At 42.0% G+C, this 21,567-nt stretch overlaps 1 protein-coding gene across 3 annotated transcripts in view; it reads right to left on the bottom strand.

Moving 5' to 3' along the window:
• EPHA3 (EPH receptor A3) overlaps positions 1–21,567 on the bottom strand; it is a 300,651-nt gene that overhangs the window by 91,451 nt on the left and 187,633 nt on the right. For all 3 annotated transcript variants that reach the window (XM_054046029.1, XM_054046033.1, XM_054046037.1), the window contains exons 4-5: positions 8,441–8,596; positions 7,179–7,514 (exon numbers count right to left, since the gene is read on the bottom strand). In XM_054046029.1, coding sequence (XP_053902004.1) covers positions 7,179–7,514; positions 8,441–8,596 — 492 coding nt within the window. The remainder of the gene's footprint in view (positions 1–7,178; positions 7,515–8,440; positions 8,597–21,567) is intronic.

The raw sequence follows: 21,567 nt of genomic DNA, 5'->3' as shown, positions 1-21,567 counted from the left end.
AGGACTTTACAAACTGCATGAAGCCCTAGTGAAGTGCAGCCCCATCTGGGTTGGCTATCAGCTGGCAGCATAACTGCTAGCGGGGATGTTTTAAAAAGACTACATTTGAAAGACCCATACACGATACATGCCATGGTACTCAGTTAATCTGTCTTGGAAGGACTACAGGCTGAGTCACCCCTTGCTGGGGGTTAAAAGCTGATATGTCAGGAGGCTAAAGGGCTGGATCCTGGTCTCATACCATCGTAACTCCACTGATTTCCCTGAAGTTACTCCTGGATTTACACCAGAGTGAGATCAGAATCTGGTTTTGGGTGTTTCAAACCTGAAGTTAGACCATAAGGCACTCCCCATCTCCCCCATCAAGAATGAAAAAGATCTACTGAAGTTTCATTAAGCTTTATATTTATATGGTACTGTACATTTCACAAGTGTTAAGACCTAGAACTTTGTAGGAAGTTTGTGTCAATACCCACCTGCTGAAGTGAAAAAACAGATTGACAGAGCCAGACGAGTACCCAGAAGTCACCTCCTACAAGACAGGCCCAACAAAGAAAACAACAGAACACCACTAGCTGTCACCTTCAGCCCCCAACTAAAACCTCTCCAGCGCATCATCAGAGATCTACAACCTATCCTGAAAGATGATCCTTTACTCTCACAGATCTTGGGAGACAGACCTGTCCTCGCTTACAGACAACCCCCGAACCTAAAGCAAATACTCACCAGCAACCACACATCACTGAGCAAAACCACTAACCCAGGAACCTATCCTTGTAACAAACCTCGATGCCAACTCTGTCCACATATCTATTCAAGTGACATCATCATAGGACCTAATCACATCAGCCATACCATCAGGGGCTCGTTCACCTGCACATCTACCAATGTGATATATGCCATCATGTGCCAGCAATGCCCCTCTGCCATGTACATTGGCCAAACCGGACAGTCTCTACGCAAAAGAATTTATAGAACTTTGTAGTCATTTTACAAACATCAGCTGATTTCTCAGCAGCACTTAAGATGGTTCTCTGTGGTTTATTTATATATATATGTATGAAAAAGATGCATTGTTCCTTATAGCTGACTGACTTGCCAAAGCATCACCTCCATTTATTTTAAAACAGCTTAGCAGAGCTCTCAGATGCCACATTACCAAAAATCAACACTGTCTTTGTTCTGAACTACAGTATTAGGTTGCTGATGGATCCGTAAGCAGAAATGCCCATATGAACGGTGACAAATGTGGAGAGAAATATTTGCTCACTTTTTAGGGGGCTTTTGGACCTCAGAGATGCAGCGATTATAATGCGAACTGATGCTTCACTTGAAATTTTCCAACTGGCTGAACTGCCATAAAAATCACATTTTCACCAGTGAGGGAAGTAAAACATTTTGCCTCAATGTCTTCATAAATTTCCCCCTAGGGGCAACAAAAGGCAGTTTTGTATAGGTGAAAATCCTCAATCCTCACTTGGAACAAAGATGTACAAAGTAATCACTTTTTACTAGACTAGAATTTCTGTTCAGTGCGAAAGAACAATATTTCATGACTGACCGTATTTGTGAATTAACATGAAAAACAATGGGGGGGAAATCTCACGTGACTGTCTGATGAAGCAAAACTGGATGGTTTTGCTCAGCTCTTTTCTGAAATCTTTGTGTATAAAAACCAAGCAGAAATCTCGACACAGGCTTCGACAATGAAAACACTGTAAGCCTGTAAAGCCACTTATGGTTTGGGTCCTGTGTAGCTTGAAAATCATGGGCCAGATTCTTATCGGAGACTCTCAGGAAGCCCAACCTATGGAGAGGAAGGCACTTCTGAATTCTCAGCATAGCTGGCGGCCAAACTGGCTCATGATTAAAGTTAGTGAAGCCCCAAGGACTGCTGTGATTTATACTAGCTTTGAGTGACATTCAATTAGCCCAAAATAGCCAGAACACAGAGAACTCTGGCCACACTTCTATTACAGGAGTTGTGTGAGGAACTGGTGAAGAGGCCTACACTGGCTTTATTCTGTCTGGGGAAGCATCTGGCCCTGTCCTCTGTCAGAAGACAGGATACTGAGCTAGATGGACCATTGGTCTGACTCGGGATGGCTACTCTTATGTTCTATAAAATATAGTAGGATTAATAGAAGAGTTAGACACGAATAATATGAATACAAGAGTTACATCAGCTATTATGATTATTATTTAATATGTATATTGTAGTTGCAGGATAAAACTATAGAAGAGATTAACTCTCATGCTTCAAGTTATAAGGCCTGAAGTTAGGAAGAAACTTCTCTCACCTGCCTGTTATTGGGAATTATCTAATATGGAAGATTTAGTCCCTTCTCTCATGCTTCTAGAACTGGCCACCATAAACTGGATACTTACTTGTAAGCTGTTCAGGCAGGGACCATGTTTACCTGTACTCAGAGTGCTTGCAATAGTAGGTTCCTGAGCCAAAGTAAGCCCTCTTGGCACTACCACAAAATAACTGACATCAAATAAATCTGGAAAAATACAATTCATTTGTTCCTATGGGCTATCGGGTAGACATGTTTTTATTAGGGCTGTCAAGAGATTAAAAAAATTTATCACACAATTAATTGCACTTTTAAACAATAACAGAATACCGTTTATTTAAATATTTTTGGATGTTTTCTACATTTTCAAATATATTGATTTCTATTACAACACAGAAGACAGTGTACAGTGCTCACTTTTTATTTATTTTTGATTACAAATATTTGTAAAAAAAAGAAATAGTATTTTTCAATTTATCTAATACAAGTACTGTAGTGCAATCTTTTTATCATGAAAGTTGAACTTACAAATGTAGAGTTATGTACCAAAAAACAAACAAACCTGCATTCAAAAATAAAACAATGTAAAACTTTAGTGCCTACAAGTCTATTCAGTCCTATTTCTTGTTCACCCAGTTGCTCAGACAAACAAGTTTGTTTACATTTGCAGGAGATAATGCTGCCCGCTTCTTGTTCACAATGTCACCTGAAAGTGAGAACAGGTGTTCGCATGGCACTACTGCAGCCAGCGTCGCAAGATATTTACATGCCAGATGTGCTAAAGATTCATATGTCCCTTCATGCTTCATCCACCATTCCACAGGCCAGGCGTCCATGTGGATGACAGGTTCTGCTCAATAACAATCGAGGTCAGAGCAGAACAATGAATGTTCATTTTCATCATCTGAGTCAGATGCCACCAGAAGAAGGTTGATTTTCTATTTTGGTGGTTCAGGTTGTGTAGTTTCTGCATCAGAGTGTTGCTCTTTTAATACTTCTGAAAGTATGCTCCACACCTCATCCCTCTCAGATTTTTGAAGGTACGTCAGATTCTTAAACCTTAGTTTACCAAGTGCTGTAGCTATCTTTAGAAATCTCACATTGGTACCTTCTTTGCATTTTGTCAAAAGTGTTCTTAAAGTGAACAACATGTGCTGAGTCATCATCCAAGACTACTATAACATGAAATGTATGGCAGAATGCAGGTAAAATAGAGCCAGAGACATACAATTCTCCCCCAAGGAGTTCAGTCACAAATTTAATTAATGCATTCATTTTTTAACATTCCATACGGCTAAATGCAGTGCCTTTCATGGTGTCAAGTATCAGAGGGGTAGCCGTGTTAGTCTGAATCTGTAAAAAGCAACAGAGGGTCCTGTGGCACCTTTGAGACTAACAGAAGTATTGGGAGCATAAGCTTTCGTGGGTAAGAACCTCACTTCTTCAGATGCAAGTCATCTGAAGAAGTGAGGTTCTTACCCACGAAAGCTTATGCTCCCAATACTTCTGTTAGTCTCAAAGGTGCCACAGGACCCTCTGTTGCTTTTTACAGATTCAGACTAACACGGCTACCCCTCTGATAATTTTTAACGAGCGTCATCAGCATGGAAGCATGTCCTCTGGAATGGCACGTAAATGCCAGCTACAAAAGAGCCATGCAAATGCCTGTTTTCACTTTCAGGTGACATTGTAAATAAGAAGCTGGCAGTGTTATCTCCTGTAAATGTAAACAAACTTGATTGTCTTAGCGATTGGCTGAACAAGAAGTAGGACTGAGTGGACTTGTAGGCTCTAAAGTTTTGTACTGTTTTGGTTTTGAGTGCAGTTATGTAACAAAAAAAAATCTACACTTGTAAGTTGCATTTTCATAATAGATTGCTCTACGGTACTTGTTTGAGATGAACTGAAAAATACTATTATTTTATCATTTTTACAGAGCAATTATGTGTAATAAAAATAATAATATAAAGTGAGTAGTGTACTTTGTGTTCTGTGTTGTAATTGAAATCAGTATATTTGAAAATGTAGAAAAACATCCAAAAATAGTTAATAAATTTCAATTGGTATTCTATTGTTTAACATTGTGATTAAAACCGTGATTAATTGTGACTATTTTTTTAATCGCCATTAATTTTTTTGAGATTAATCGACAGCCCTGATTTTTATTAATCTAAGTAAAGTAAGGAGACTAAAAATAAATGAAATGGAAATGTAGTTACTTAATCATTAGTGCTTTTTAAAGCCATATTCTAGGGATAGTGCCTAGCTATTTCTGAAGCTGGTAAAATATATGGTATACCCAAATTTTAGAGTGATCTTGAAGTCAGACCTATCTCCTTTATACTAAGGGCCATATTTTGGCACAGACTGCATGGCCATGCAGGGGAGTAATGGGTCTAAGGCAGCCTCATGTGCCTCTGTTCAGGCCATACATACTGTGAATAGAAGCACAGGGAGAAATGTAACCTTCGAAGTGCCCTTAAATTCTCCCTGCACAGTGGCTACGAATGGGTGGGGAAAGAGCGGAGTAAAGGCATCGGTTAGCAGAACTGCTGGTGCTCGGGAGGTATGTATGCTATGCTGGGCATAGACACAGCACAGCGTTCTTCCCCATTGCAGCAAGGTAGAAGCCAGAAGGCAGACTGTGACTCTCAGAGGCACAACCAGCCTTCTGGTCTGGCTCCATGGGCAACTGAACAATGTTCTGCCCCTTGCTCATGGAAAGCCAAAAATTAATACTTAGTTATTAGATAAGCCATTCATTGTGTTGTTCTTGGGCCCCTGCAGACTTGCTTTTACCTGACTGCTCACATGTGATTATTCCTCTCATTTATATGTTACTTAAAAGAAAACAACTTTGGTTTCTGAACCAAAGGAAACTGCAGTTACACAAAGTATCGTAACTCATTGTCATTTTTGGTATTTGGTCAGAAAGGGCAGGCTAGAGAAATCTTGCTCTCATAACTGCAATTCCTGCTAGAAGCAAGATGATTTAGATATCTATTTAAGGCCCACATAGTCCCATTCATTTTGTGTGAATTCTTGTATATTAAGGCACTCCGCATGAATGGGGGATGGTAGAATCAATACAGTGGTAATTTATGGCACTTACGTACAGTCAGAGAAACTCTGGGTTATTGCCCAAAATGAACAAATTGCTTAAGAAACTACACAACATATTGCATTATACACAACAAACCACTGCTGCCGCATGTTGGAAATCACGTCTGACAAAACACAGGCAAAAGCAACCAAACCCATCTTGCATCATACCATAAAGGCTACCAACTTTGGGTCTTGGTGGACTACCAAAGGAAGAAAGTTCCAAACGCTGGAGTCCTCTACTGAGAAAGCCCTTTCACTGGTCCTGGAGAGTTCATTCCCGGGAGCTGTGAGCAAGAACATCCCCCGGCTGATTTTTAACTAGTGCCGTGGAGCAAAGGATGAAAGAGAAGAATCTCCAATACACAACAGCAACAACGAAACAGAAGAAAAAGAGCTTTCCTTGAATACGGGGATGGAAGACCTCACCAAATGATTGGACATCTTATATATACATACAGATATCAATAATATCCAGGGATGTCACAATAAACATTCTGTGGAAGGGATATTAAACCCTGTGTCTCAGAACTTTAGCCAATCAGTAACCATTAAAGATCAGGATGAGCCAGCTAATATGGGTGCGGGAGGCAGATTACCCCATATTTGCCTATTGCAGGGTTCTTACATCTACCTCTGAAACACTTGGTACCGGCCACTGTCAGACAGAGGATACAGGATCTCATTCTGATCCAGTATGGTAATTCCCACGGTGCTATGTCCACCACCCAAACCCAACTGTGTTTCCTAGAAGTCGGTAGCTACCCTTCATTCTGAAAAAGTGTTTTAGATGTTGTAACCACATATCCAGGATCACCTTAACGTCATGTGCATTTGGGTTTCATTTTTGAGAAATAGAAAAAATGAAGGCTATTTTTTTAAGGCGACATGGGAGATTGGAAGAGGAGGGAGCAGACATTCCACAAATATATGTGCTTTCTGCCAGATGATGATTTATTGCCCATAATAGAACTATAAAGAGCTAGAGGGAATCTAGTCTCCCCTTCATCAGCAAATGTTACCCCAATCTTGGCACCACTAACGGAAGCTACATATGCCCGAGGAGAGACTAGCTCCCTGAGATCTGTCACATAAATGAAATTTTGAAAAATGAGAAGCAAATGGTAGAAATGAGCGACGCTTTGATCCTATATTGTGACCTCTGCTGTGTTCATGCAGAACCTCAGTGATTGTAATAGGGCTCCAAGGAAGCCCAGCAGTCCATCTGTGCACTAGCAAATACAGGATCAGGGCCTAATTAAGGATTTATATCCACATCCCAGTAATGCTGGCAGTGGTCTGGACTTGGAAGAAAAATGAAATGTGCTAAGGGAAAAAAATCTAATGTACAGTGTTTTAAATCTCTACAATTTAAAACTTAGCTTTTTATGTTCCTAATATCAAAGCATTTTTCACCTCTATTTAATCAAAATTGATCATTATGATTACTACTGTAATTTATGTTGGAGATTATTGAAATTAGTATTTTATTAAAATCTGGTTTCATTAATAAAACACATTCCAGCTATGGCCTCTTACCAGGGTGTCATTAGAAACTACTGACTAGAGGCTGGAAGTTAATCATAACAGTAATCCTGCCAGACCCTTTGACAGCTTCCATTTTCACTGGTGTAATCAGGAACAACTTCACTGAAGTCAACAGTTACATCAGTGTGTCAACATTCATAGAACATGTGAAATAGGAAAGGGTGATGGGACTACCCAGTTCTTGATATTTTAAATACTTGAGAGGGAGACCAATACAATCACACTCACCAGCCTGATTAGTTGTGATGCTGACTGCGGCAAATTGCCTTGAGAATGTACTCAAGTCGGATACCCCATTGACTGCATCAATCTCAAACGTGTAGTTGGTGTGTGCCAGGAGGTCTACTACGGTCACCGTGGTGTTGGTGAGTCCAATCTGACGGGGTAAGAAGCGCACGTTGGCGCTACATGGTTCACACAACTTGATGTTTCCCCCACATTTTTTGCAAATGATGTTGAAGGTGACATCTTTCCGGCCTCCTGCATCAAGGGGCCAGCTCCAATCCAGGATAACAGATGTCTCGTTGATATTAGAGATAACGTTTCTTGGTGCAGATGGAGGTCCTACAAAGGTAAACCAAAAGGGAGATTAATGGGATATTTTATCTGGTGCTTTTCCACAAGAACAACAGGACACACAAATATGGAACCAACCACAGTAAATAACCATATTGTCTTTATTCTTCGCCTCATGGTCCTCCTGAGATGTTCCACTGGATCAGGGATCAGCAATCTTTGGCATGCAGCCCGTCGGGGAAATCTGCTGGTGGGCCGGGATGGTTTATTTACCTGCAGGATCCGCAGGTTCGGCCAATCGCTGGCTCCCACTGGCCGCGATTCACCACTCCAGGCCAATGGGGGCTGTGGGAAGCAGCGCGGGCCAAGGGATGTGCTAGCCGCCGCTCCCCACAGCCTCCATCGACCTAGAACAGTGAACCGTGGACAGTGGGAGCTGCGATTGGCCAAACCTGCTGATGCTGCAGGTAAACAAACCATCCCGGCTTGCCAGCGGATTTTCCTGATGGGCCGTGTGCCAAAGGTTGCTGATCCCTGCACTGGATTATAGACACACACAATTGAGGATTGCTAACTATCTTCAAGACATGACTCAATTTGGAAGATGCTTTTGCAGAAACATAGAAAACAATTTACTGCTAACTACAATACCCATGTGATACACTATTCTGAAAACACTGGTATTAGTTTTAAACATCGCAGTCCCTTTTTCCTATTAAATCTGACAGATAACAGCAGAAAGGAATTGAAAACAGAGATATATAAATCCATTCCTATAAGCCTGCCTAATATAAAGCAGGACCCGAAACAAGAGAGATGAGGGGGTTTTGTTTGGAAATTGAATTTATTCTGTATTTGAGAAACAAGGTACTGAGACAGATCTGGAGAAGAAAGCTTTGTACACAGCTAAAGAACTTAAATGGGGCAGAGGACAAAAGACAATCACAGCTCCAAGCCATCATGATATTACTCACTGGTGCAAGCCATGGATGGAGGGTCTCTCTCAGATCTAAAGTAATTCTTCTCACACCTGCAGTTCACAGAACCATCTTCGTAGGTAGAGCTGTGAGGTGGGCATTTGGCACACTTCACATTACCAGCAAAGGCCTTGTAGAACCCAGGTCGGCACGCTGCAAAACAATGACATAATTTTAAATCTCATGGGTGCCTGGCTCATTGTAACATTCTGCCTTTATCATCATTTTGACATCTGTTCATACATATATCGCATTTTTGTATGTGTTTATTATCTATAAAATATGTACTTTCTTACAATGACGGCGCTGATGGCAATAGCCCTCTTGCTACATAGGAGTTCCTTATGCAAAAAAACTTAGTTTTATCTCGCATTTTGTGTGTCTCACGTAACACTATACTCCACAACAGGAGGAAGCAGTTTCTACTTTTCATCATCAAAGCTTTACTCCCCTCTCCTTCCTCCCCATCCTGGTTAATTTATAAAACTGGCTCTGTCATGCAAAGAACCTAACTGTCACTCTCTTGCCAAGGCTTGCTTATGGAAGCAACACGACTGTAACCTATGTTTGTTCCAATAGCATGACTAAGCAGGCCAAAACCAGAAAATAACCTGCATGGTGACAGAACTTTTTCATTTCTGAAAGACTAAGGCAGGCTCAATGAACTGGCTCGGGTATCGAGTGAAGACCAGGAACTCTCACCAAGTGTACTAAAAGGATGACTTTTGCATTAAAACACAGTCCTCTAGGAGTAGTGCCAGACCCTGTATGAACTGCATCTGACAAACTCTATGTGTTGTTTCATTAACATTCACACGCTCCAATTTCCCTCTTATTGCATTTGAGATGGATTCCGGTGCCATACTTGCCTCAGAAGGAAAAAGGCCCTTTTAAAAAAAAAAAGACAGATGTGAACAATTAAGTAAACAAGAACATTTTACAAAATCCCCAACCAGCAAAATAATGCTGTTGCTTTCTCTGTCAAGATGACCTCGCTATTATCCCAGAATAAAAATACACAGATAAGCACCAAACTCTCCTGCTCATCTGTGATAGAAACATGGACTTCTCTATCTAAGAAATGCACCTGTCTCCAAATGAAGAGGTTTAGCAAATACTGTTGTCTTGCTGAAACTCTGCCATTCTACACAGACATACATCCATTGAACAGTGGTATGCAATAATAGCAGCACTAACAGATAACATAGCAAAGTTAATGTCTTAGAACACGTTAGCTTTGCCATTTATTTTTTCCTATAATGGTCTGCATTAATACTGTCTAATGCACAGACTTTATAGGAAACTCCCCAGTATCTTCTAAATGGCATATGTGACAAAAAAGATATTCAAAAGCATTCTTTGTGACACAAAGAGAACACTTCTTTCCTGGGCCAGAACACCATCCCACCCTGTAAAAGTCTCTCTTGGGGGTACGTCCATATCTGGGTTGGGGCCCCTTTGCCATGCCCAGTTATCACCACGGGGTCAGCCCAGTTCAAGTCCCAGACCCTTAGTCATTGCAGTGGGCCCCACCCTTGCAGGCGTACTTAATTTATTATGGGTGGGGAAAAGCAAAAGTTCAAAGTCAACAGAGAACAAGCTCATCCTGGGTTCAACAACAACAAAAGTATCAGTGGCACCAGAATGCGTGGCTAGCAGCTTTACTGGAGTCCTTAAGGCCAGGTAGCCGTGTCAGTCTCTCCTTATTAGGCAGAGCTGGGTCAGCTCTGGTGAGGGGATTCCTCCTGCTGCTTCTGGACCCACTCTAGCAGTTCCCGTCTCAGGGCTTCCTCCTTCTAAAGCCCTCCTCCCTACCGTGCATGATTGGCAGGTCTGGAGTCACCCTCACACTGAAGGTTGGCTAGAGGGGACCCTAAATCCATCCCTGATTTACATGCTTATCTGAAGCCTGAATATGAGTTCATCAGCTCTAATATCCTGCTAAACTGGCTATCTTCATATAAAGACAGTACAGTGTATGGGGGACAACACTATGTGATCTTTTGGGCTAACCCATATGCTGCCCAAATGTAGAAAATGAACACCAAGGAAAATGCATTGGAAAAAGACAGAATAAGCCAAACAATTATTTGTTGTTTTTTTTGGTGGGGAGGGAGGGAAGAGGTATAGGGAATAGGGGAAGGTGAGAAAGTGGTCACCGTGGCTACTTTCTGTAGCTTAATGTCAAGATAGTTTTTGGATCAGACAAACTTGTTTGTTAGCTTCAGGACCTGAACAAGATAACTGAAGCATGTTAATAAGAAAAGAACCAGACAGCATTGAACATAGTTTGAGAAATATGACACATTCCACAAGAAGTCCTCCCCATCTCAGCCACCCTTTAGCTCTCCACAAACCTTACATATAAAGCCAGACTGGGTGCTGCTGCCGTATCTTAGCCATTAATATGTCCCAGAAAGAGACCCTAGATTTGAAAGATTTTTTCTGTTAGCCTTATGAAATGGTCCCGTGTTTAATCTATGATGTGGAAGCCACCAGGCGTTAATGAAAACAAACCTGGCAAGAATGACCTTGCAGGCAAAATTCACATGGCCTAGTACCAATGACTGTATCTGCATAAACTTACATGGCTTTCTCCCTAGGGCTATGGCTTCTTGTGCCACCATCTGGTTAAGATTTTGGTGGTATGTGGGGTTTGGGGTTTTGTTTTGTTTGTTTGTAAATAGGAGTCAAACCTCAGGCCCCTCCCAATAAAGCTGAATGGACAAAAATATCAGAGCCACAGTGAGTCACTGTATTTTAACTCCTGTTACCAGAAGGCCACCACATTACTCCTGTGACCAGAAGGCCACCACATTATCCTATTTCTTGGCATAGAAAGTCATCAGCTGAGCCCTAAGAAGAAATTCAAAGTCAATGAAGACCTGATATCAGTGCAGACTTTAGAAATGCTAGTTAGGGTAATTACTTCAAACTATGAACTCACACTACGTTTGTCATGGATGTATGTAGAGTGCATGTCCACCAAAAACTCTTTCTTCAAATGTAATTCTAGTTATCTAGTTCAAATGGTTTCACATAAAATCATTTACTTGGATTTGAGAACCATATATAAATAAAATAATATATTCTCTTAAAATAATGTTGCAAGGTCTTCCCTTGCAGTGATACAAGGGTTAATAACCTAAAACAGAAGTCCATATCATGATGTCATCCCTTCCATAAGACATAACGACAATTGCTTTTTAAAATTATTTTATTTACAAGACTGGTATCATCAATAATGTGATTACAGGTAACTGCTGGGGGTTGAAGTTACAATATAAGAATTTTTATTACAGGCATTTCCAAAACACCGACCATGTCATATCTAAACCATTGCTCATTTGTCATTGGTACATAAACTCATGGGAGATAAGTATATTTTTTTCAGTTGGATGGAGAGGGATGGAGGAGAATGAGGAGTAGAGCTGCTTTGTCACAAGGCTTCTCCCTTTTGACCCCCCAGGGGAAGGCCCGTAGACCTCATTTAAGAAAAGAAAAGAAAAAAAGAAGCAGGATAATGCAGGAAGCATCTTAATAAACCTAGATTAGGCTTTTTTCTTTTCTCCAGGGGAAGGAACTTCATTGTCTTTATGCTTTCTGTGGTGCTCTGCTATCATACTATGAAGTCAGCAGTCAGAAGGGAAATGAGCTAGTTAGAACCCTGCTGTCCCTGAATGCCGTAGTGGGAGGATTCCGATTTGTTTCTTCCCCTTAGGCTGTCTTGCACTTTCTGTCTTTGTCTGTCAGACCAATTTCAGATAATTCAGTGCTCTACAACCCGAAGGAGAAGAAATGCAATTATACTAAAAATTAAAACCTGGAAAGAGGGTGGGACTAAGGGGGATCACACCATTTTTGTATTTTTTTTTTGTCAGTTATTTTTGACATACAAGATAGAAAGTGAAATCAGTCATTTCAAGAGAGATTACTTTTCTGGTGTAAGTAGGATTGGACTTCTTTGGTTGAGAGAGCAGAGCTTGGCTCTTTGGGATGAACAGCACTGCATGGTTTCGGGCAGGTAGACAAACATACTGGCACATTCATCTTCACAATACTGTATTTTTTAGTTTCAAGAGGGACCCAGCTGTGAGCAGCATTTGCATTTATTTAAAATATCCTTCTACAGTTAATGTTTGCTCCTCACTGCCTCTCTCTCTACTTCCACATTCACTGTAAATTAGAGGTAAGAAGTATGTTATCCTTCTCTTTGGTTGCTTAAACCACCGTTAGCTAAAGCTTTACTGAGAAGAAGAAAAAAAAGGATATTGGCCAACCCTGAGGGGTTTTAATCTTTCAGGATTGGGCCTGTGTCCTGGGTTAAATGGATGCTGTGCCTGAGAAAATGCAGTGTTTCTAACCATTGGGTTAGGGCATAGATGTAGCCAGTCCCTGGTTCCATGTGTAACCCACACACCTTCCGAGTTTGGTGTTCTGTCCCTTCTAGTGGCACCGAGATCACTTAGAGAGAGAGTTAAATGAGTCTGCTCTACAGCCTTAGCTAACAGCCAGCTGGCTTTAAGCTCATGCGGTCGAGCTGGGTGGCCAACCTGTGGCTCCGGATCCACATGTGGCCTTCAGAAGTTAATATGAGGCTCCTTCTATAGGCTCCGGGGATGGAGCTACAGGCGCCAACTTTCCAATGTGCCGGGTGGTGCTCACTGCTCAACTCCTGGCTCTGCCACAGGCCCTGCCCCCACTCCACCCCTTCTCACCCCCTCCCCTGAGCCTGCCATGCCCTTGCTCCTCCCCCTCCTTCCCAGAGACTCCTGCATGCCACGAAACAGCTGATCAGGTGGTGTGAGGAGGGAGGGGGAGGTGCAGATTGGGGGGGCTGCTGGTGGGCAAGAGGCACTGGGAGTGTGGGGGGGGTGGAGCTGATGGTGGGGGGCTGCTGACATATTACTGTGGCTCTTTGGCAACATATATTGGTAAATTCTGGCTCCTTCTCAGGCTCAGGTTGGCCACCCTGCGGAAGAGGGTCATGCACTAAGCTCCAGAGGTCCTTGGTTCAATCCTGCCCACTGACGACCGGGGACTGTCAGCGTTACACATGCACTTCCATCTACTTTCTCAGTTGGCTCTCCTCTTTTTCCCCATCAGGTCCTGCCTCCTTGCCTGCAAAGGAAGGCAGCAGGAGGTGCAGACTGTACAGCAGCAGCAGGAATGAGGTCTTCCTTGTATGGATCCCAGAAGGAGTCCATCACCATTAGCCCATAATGGAAGACTCCTCTGAAGCATATGGAAACACTATACCTGCAGCCCACCTCAGCCCCATTGCAAGACTCTAACAGTGAGGAAGGAAATGTGCCATCCCTCCACAGTAACATTAATTTTTCCCATGCTTCACAGGTAATAACTATACCGTATCAACTTGGAAGCTCTGAAGCAGAAACCAATGCAGGAGCAAGTAAATGCATTGGGTTAGGGAGCAAAAGGCTCAACACATTGCAACTGAGTAAAGGAAGTTTTGTAAATGATTAAGTGGTAACTATACGCTGTGATTATCTGAAGGAACCCAGAAAATTAGGTGGCCAACACCTACTGAAGTACAATGGTAGCTGAGCATCTAACTCCCTTAGGCCCCTTTGACCATACATTAAAACAATATTTTAAAAATCCTCAAACGAGACTCTGATCTCTTTTATCTCAGTGTAAAACCACTGACTATTCCTCATATACTCCTATCTGACCAAGAGTATTTTCAGGACTAAAGTCCTGTCATATTACTAGATAGCAATTGAGTTCCTTAAGCAATAATTGTTGGGTCTGACAAAGAATGGGGAAAGTTAACTTAGTGAAAGTAAAACAGATGCATTTAGCAATCCAGGATAGTTACTGATAAAAGAAATGAGGCAGTCTTCAACTGCAAAGTGTGTTAACTGTGTTTGACTTTCAGAGGAAAACAGGGTCCTAATTAAGGGTTACATGGATCATTTCAATCTGAATTAATTTTAAATTAAAAAATAAAGCTGTTGGTAAATAAGGGCCTTTTAGTATTCAGCCCTTCAGCCCCTTATACACAGAGCAATATCACCAATTCCCAGCCATAAACACGAGCTAATGACCTGAACCAACACTGACTAAACAGATGATTTCCAGGCCCTGCTATTCCAGGCCTGACAGGGCCCATTTGCCTGTTCAAGGTCAAACTAACTGTTTATACGCAAATTGAGCTGCACTCCACAATCCTACAGGAACTCCATTCTTTGCACTCTGAATAGAGGTAGAATGCTTTGAGGCAAGGCTGAAGCATTTCAATGAACTGGAAGTGGATATATACAGTCATTAAACACCATGTGCAATGGGCAGCATTTATAAAGTGATCAAGTGTTTCTTTTATTTGTTCCTCTACAGCTCAATAAAAAAGCCTGAGGGCAAAATGCCACTGTGGTATTAAAACTCAATGTTTAGAAAATAAGGGGATTCAATCAAAAACTGGTACGGCTCATAGATACCTTAACAACATTCCCCTCCACCTGCTCCCCGCCCCTGCCCCCCACATGCTTTAACAAGACAGGTGTCAGTAGCCCTGTAATAGATTTCAAGCTCTTTCCTCTACAAAGAGAATGCTAATGCACCCCCACCCCCAGAGCAGATTGTGTTATGGAAGCCTTTCAAACCACTCCAGCTTTCAGATGCAGAAACTTGGTGTGGAAACTAGCAGCAGTCGAGGTTCTCCAGACCTGCAGCTTGCTGTGGAACGAATGCTACAGAACATTTCACCTTAACTCAGTGGTAAATCTTAAACCTTTGGAATGTTCTTCTGACCCTTCGAAAATCATCTGTGCAGCTCTCTTGCACAATATGTATATTAATCTCACACTTCATAGATGACAAAATGCTGGCGACGGCACCGCATTTGCCATCGGTAAGAAAATAGCACAAAAAATGAGATGCAATGCAGTTCTCAGAATGTGATAATGAATGGCACAACACACCAGTATGTGATTAATCTCATAACATGCCCACGTACATTTTATTTTAATTATCTTAGGCATTTCCTCCCCTTCTCTGTTATTTCTGTCTTTCGGTAAAGAAGAGATTAAATCAGATATCAACTATAAATGAAGATGATCTCAGTGCTGTGCATTTCACACTGCTGATGTCACACAATTACATTCACTTGGGAAATACAGAGGCAAAATATTAAAACAATGCAAAGGCTCTGGCTCAAACAAAGAGCAGGAAATTCAAAGTGAAGGTACAGATCCTGGCCTTCGTCATCCTGCTATACATTCCTGCTGCAGGTCATGCGCTATATTGACAGAACGGTGAAAATGGCTGGGTTTATCTTCCATTCTACTGTGGCATCCCTCACAGCCGAAAACAGTGCATTATAATGTAGATTTCCTGTAAACTCCCTCAGTGCTGAGAAACACTATTCAACATCTCCCCTTGTACAGAACTATATGAACATTCACACAATATACAGAACTACACGTGTATGAGCTCTCTCTCTCTCACACACACACACACACACACACACACACACACACACACACACAAAAAAGAGTCCCTCAGTAACCTCTTCATTACCTAGGCATAACAAACACTGGGATTAAATAATTACCTTGAAATTTACTCAGTATTTATTCTATCCTTACTCCCATTTAACTCAATGGGAGCTTTCTGGACTAAGGACTGAGCAAGGGAGTCAGAGCCTAAGTCAAGAACCCTTCATAGATACATGGTGATGAAGACAGAGCTGGATATCATCAGCCTACTGAATATGTCCCGCCCATTTGTCTCCTTGGTAACCTCATATATATGTTGAGCAGGAAAGGGCAACAATATAGTCCAGTGGTAGTCCATGGTAAAGAATACTCAGGGAAGGGGACAGCTGGCCTATAGCTACACTTCACAGAGCGCTGAGTGGGCAGTGTGGTGGGAGCAGCCCCAGCCACAGCGCTCTGGGCGGGCAGCATGGCCAGAGCACCCCCAGCCACAGCCCCAGAGCGCCAGGTGGGCATCATGACCAGAGCGCCCGCAGCCACAGTCCCGGAGGTGGCCAGAGTGCTCTCCACCCCAGCGCTGGGCGGGCGGCACAGTCCCAGCGCCACCAACCCCAACGCCAGGTTGATTGCGCAGCGTGGCCCCAGCCCCCCCTCGCCTTGTGAGCACTGGCCCCAGCCTGCCTGTCCCAGCCTCTCACCACCAAAGAGTGGGAAGGGAACGAGAAGCAGGCAGGTGGAGGCCTGGGGGTGGAGCATAGGTGGGGCCACACCAGGCTGTTTGGGGAGGGACAGCTTTCCCTGGCCTATGCTACCCCGCTGCCCATGTGACAGATCTAAAATAATCACTACAGATATTTATGTTTCTCCGTTGCTAAGAGGAAATAATCAACTAACACAGCCCATGCAATTTCTGTCCCCCCAAACCTCTAATCTTATTGACTGGGGTCAGGAAACCGAAGGACACAGGAAATTATCAGGGTTACCCTGCTAATAACCTTCTCCAAAAATGGGAGCTTGGCTATTAACGGCTAGTTAGCCAGCCACAGCGTCAGTATCTAGAATTAGTTTCTGGAGCATGGGCCTCACAATGGCTTCTTGCGCCTTAAGGAAGTTTTCATATCTCAATCAACAGTTGACCTATTACTTCATTGCTGGCTTTCAACAGCCAGAAAGGTCAAGAGTCTAGGTCACAAGTTGTAGCACAAGGCTGTTCCAGCACCTCCATAACTCCAGAGGGAGACGCAGACAAACACAAGCAGATTGTTCTGTTTCCCCAGCATTAGACGGGTCAATCTGAATCCAATCAATTTTGCCTGCAAAGTAAAGAGAACATTCTCCACAGAGAGAAAATCTCAAACCCAAAACCCAGCAGAGGGAGCAACATAGTCAACCTTAAAAAAAAAAAAAAAAGTGTATGCTTCCATGACTAACACCAGATCTGGAGCATGTCCAGCCTTATGAGTGGAATCAAAGTGAATATTCCATTGGTTTAGTGACAGCCAAGGAACTCAAGGATCTAGAGAAATCATCAGCTGCTGTAGAAATCATCAGCTGCTGTTCCGGACTGTGAAACCACAAAACGCTTTTGGCTAGGTGAGTCCATTCCACTGTAGTGTGGAATCTGATCAACTCAAAGAGTATCTCTGCAATGAAGCAATAACCCATGCACCAATATTAACCCTATTCTCTTTCCTTGAACACCCCAGCCTGGAAACCATACTATGTCTGGCTGAATTGGGATTGAGAGAGAGAGAGAGAGTTCACTTCCCCACCCATGCAAGGGGATGTATAGCACAGTCCTTACAGCATTGTGTAAATACACATTTTGGAACCTTTCAAAATATTAGATCCCGTTTCCTAATTATTTCCTTTTTTATTTACTTCCAATTTTATAATGCATTTTTTTCAACATGTGGTGCAAATAGCTTATAGAATTTCAGTTTATGACAAAGCAGGCTGGTTTTATAAGCTTTCTATAGACCCATCACTTTAGTATGTTTTTCCTTTTTTCAGGAAATACAAATCTAGGGATACTTCTTATTTTTATTTTTTGGAGCAGGTTAAAGGTGGGCCCGAGCCAGCATTCCTTGTGTATCCAACCCCCCTAGAGATTTAGGCCCTGTCTACAGGATGGGTGCTACAGTGGCACAGCTATGGCACTGTACGGGTGCTACTGCGATCCCATTTTTAGACACAACCTACAATAGTGGAAAGCGTTCTTCTGTTGTGGCGCTTACCCCTGAGCACCATAACTATGTCGACCAACGTTTCAAGTGTAGACCAGGCCTTAGCGTAGTAATGCAAGATGAGGCGCTTCGTGGTGTCAAAACCAATTTTCTTCAAATTCTGTTACAAATCAAAAGCTTTTTTTGGTCAGGAACTTGGTAAGGCAACTTTCCAACCATAGCACACTTTTTTATGGATGAGCTGGTTATACAGAAGTCAGGGAATTTACAGTGGGAATGATGACAGAATCTCAGTTGCTGAAGGGTGAACTTCATCACTATCGATAGTGCAAGGATTCAGTGCTGTGTGACATTGCAATGCCTCTAGAAAAATAACCTTTAAAATGAGCACTTTTCATATTTTACATTTGAAAGCTGCTGTTAGTGCAGAAAACATATTCCATAGCATTTAATCTTACCCATGAGTAAACTTCTGCCATTTACTTCCCACTTCATATTTCACAGTGATCTGTGACCTTAACATATTTTAATCAGATGCCTTTTAAATTGGTTTTACTCCCAGGTCAAGTTATTCAACAGAAACAATTCCTACCCTTTGTTTAATAAGTGTTACTGGCAGACATATTAATTATATGTACATAAGAGATAGCTTTATCCTGAGGGAATAACACTGTACTTTCCAACTGTAGTCTGTAATAGCTTCCCATTATCCTTTGCAGACTTCTGTATCCTTTTTTTATGAAGTATATTATAACAATGATTGCTAGTAGCAATGTAGTTAAAATGCACACTGTCAATGATGGTAGGTTTAAAACTTAGCCCAACTGGAAAAAGTGATTTTGTTTGTGGGCACACATACAAATGCCTCACACTGTAAGGTTGGTTACATTTCAACCCACTTGCAGCCACTGTTTTCAAAAATATATAAATGTTTCAGTAGGAGGAGGAGAATTAAAAACTACAAACTTGATTCAGAAAAACAGTTAGGCATGTGCTTAATTCCATCCCTATTCAAGAACGCACTTAAGCACACATTTTGATGTCACTGACTTCAATGGAACTTACTTGGCTTCAAGGCTCTTCCTGAATAGGGATGCTTTCTTGAATCAGGGCCTGTGTGCTATACAGTAGGTCAAATTGTGAGCTTGCCAATCTTAGAATCTCTCATGCTCTGTTTCTTCAAACCGGTTTATCTTAGGTCTGGTCTATACTACCCGCCTGAATCGGCGGGTAGAAATCGACCTCTCGGGGATCGATTTATCGAGTCCCGTTGGGACACGACAATCGATCCCCGAATCGGCGCTCTAACTCCACCAGCGGAGGTGGTAGTAAGCGCCGCCGACAAAAAGCCGCAGAAGTCGATTTTGCCGCCGTCCTCACAATGGGGTAAGTCGGCTGCAATACGTCGAATTCAGCTACGCTATTCACGTAGCTGAATTTGCGTATCTTAAATCGACTCCCCGCTGTAGTGTAGATGTACCCTTAGTCTGCTAGTGGAACATGAAATGCGACTTCCCAGTCCAAGCGGCATTGAAAATAATCAGTATGGACTTCAATGGGCAAAACTAATCACACACACACACACAGACATACACACACACACATTTGGGAGTTTTAGATGCTTTTTGGCAATCAATAAAAGTCAAGAGTTTTGGTTAAAAAAAATAAAAGTACATTATAAGGTACATCTACTTTAGGAGGCACAGGTGTGATTCTCAAATACACATATTCATGCTAGCTTTCATTGAGCTAATGTTCTAACAACAGTACTGTAGCTATGCAGCATGGGCAGCAGCAAATGGCATCATGGACTAGCGCCCCCCCCATACTAATCTGCCTGAATCCCCTGGGTATGTACATTCGCAGTCCAGCTAGCCTCTGCTTCTGCCCTTGCTGTCCTGGTTACACTATCATTTTAAACACACGAGCTCAATGAGAGCTAGCGTGAGTATGTCTGTGTGAGCTGGTTAATCACACCCCTACCTCCTAGTGAGGACAGACCCTACAATTCCCAGAAGACAAACGAATTACGCGATCTTAACAGCTTCACAGAATACATGTTTTAAAAAAAACTTTTGTATAAGTGTGTGATAAGTATATGCACCATAAGGACTCCAAATGGGTGAGATAAGAAGGTGTTGCTGTGAATCAGCCTTTCTGCAGCTTTCCATGTGTATGGCAGAGCTTTTAGAGCAGGTCTTGCCCACGAGTCACTATTAACCTCATGGGTGTGAGGACACCCTCCACTGAGTGTGAACACAGGAAAATGTAACTGAAGCTCCATGGAATATGTAGGCCGTTCATTAAAACATTCTCTCAGCTATTTTCTTTCTCTGAGAAGATAAGTCAAAATGGCACGTGCCGATCCTCCTGGGATCGATTTAGCCAGTCAGTGAAAAACACATTTCATCATGTGACTAACGTGATCTATCAAGAGCAGCTTAAAAGAGTCCTGCAAAAATTTGACACCAAACATTCAATATAGTTTGCTGGCAAAAATATGTACACACTTTTTTTTTTATTAAAGAACACTGCATTTTTTAAAAAATAGCCCTGTTTCTACTAAAGTGAAAAACAAGGCAGGTGAGGTAATATATTTTATTGGATCAACTTCTGTTGGTGGAAGAGATAAGCTTTTGAAGAAGTTGGTCCAATAAAATATATTCCCTTGCATACCTTGTTTTCTTGCAGAACCAGGGCAATTTTATGAAAATTCACCTCGTCTCTCCTGGGACTAACACAGCACACTAAGAAAGTAGACATTTTGACAGAATATTAATATTTCACTTAGCACAGGGTCTCACTAAGAACTATGTGTAATGATGAAAATCTGATGGTCCCTAATGATTCTCAGTGACCAAAATTGGTGAATTAGGGATTTCTGATAAAAAGGCATTCTGATTCAGGGGTTTGGATGGCTCAGGGAATTAAAGACAGTCTCAATTACCCATGTTACCTAATCATGCAGATCCAGGCCACGTCAGTAGTGATTATTATTAACAACAATACTGTACTTATCATAGGAACACAGAAATTGCCAGATGGAATCAGACCAAATATCCATCCAGTCCAGTATCTTCTCTCTGATAATGGCCAGCACCAGATGCTTCAGAGGAAGGAGGAAGAACCAGGCAGTAGCAGATGTGGGATATTCTGCACCCATCTTTTAAGTCTCATCCTTATTTCCAATAGTTAGAGACTGGCTTACACCCTGGAGCATATGGCTTAATATCCCTTCCAAAAATATCATAATTATAACAACTCCAGATATTCTTGTTATCGCTATACATGTTTAATCTTTTTTTGGATCGTACTAAGTTCTTGGTCTGAACGACTCACTGTGGCAATGAGCTCCACAGTTTAAATAATATCCATAAAGCAAAAAAGTATTTCCTTTCATCTGTTTAGATTTTCCCACCTTTTAATTTTATTCACTGTTCCCTTGTTTTTGTTACAAGCCAGGGAGAATAGACGCTCC

This window comes from Malaclemys terrapin, chromosome 1 (genome assembly GCF_027887155.1).
Source record: "Malaclemys terrapin pileata isolate rMalTer1 chromosome 1, rMalTer1.hap1, whole genome shotgun sequence".
Lineage (NCBI taxonomy): Eukaryota > Metazoa > Chordata > Testudines > Emydidae > Malaclemys > Malaclemys terrapin.
Note: the sequence above shows the minus strand (reverse complement) of the source record. Positions and strands in the feature narration are given on the sequence as shown.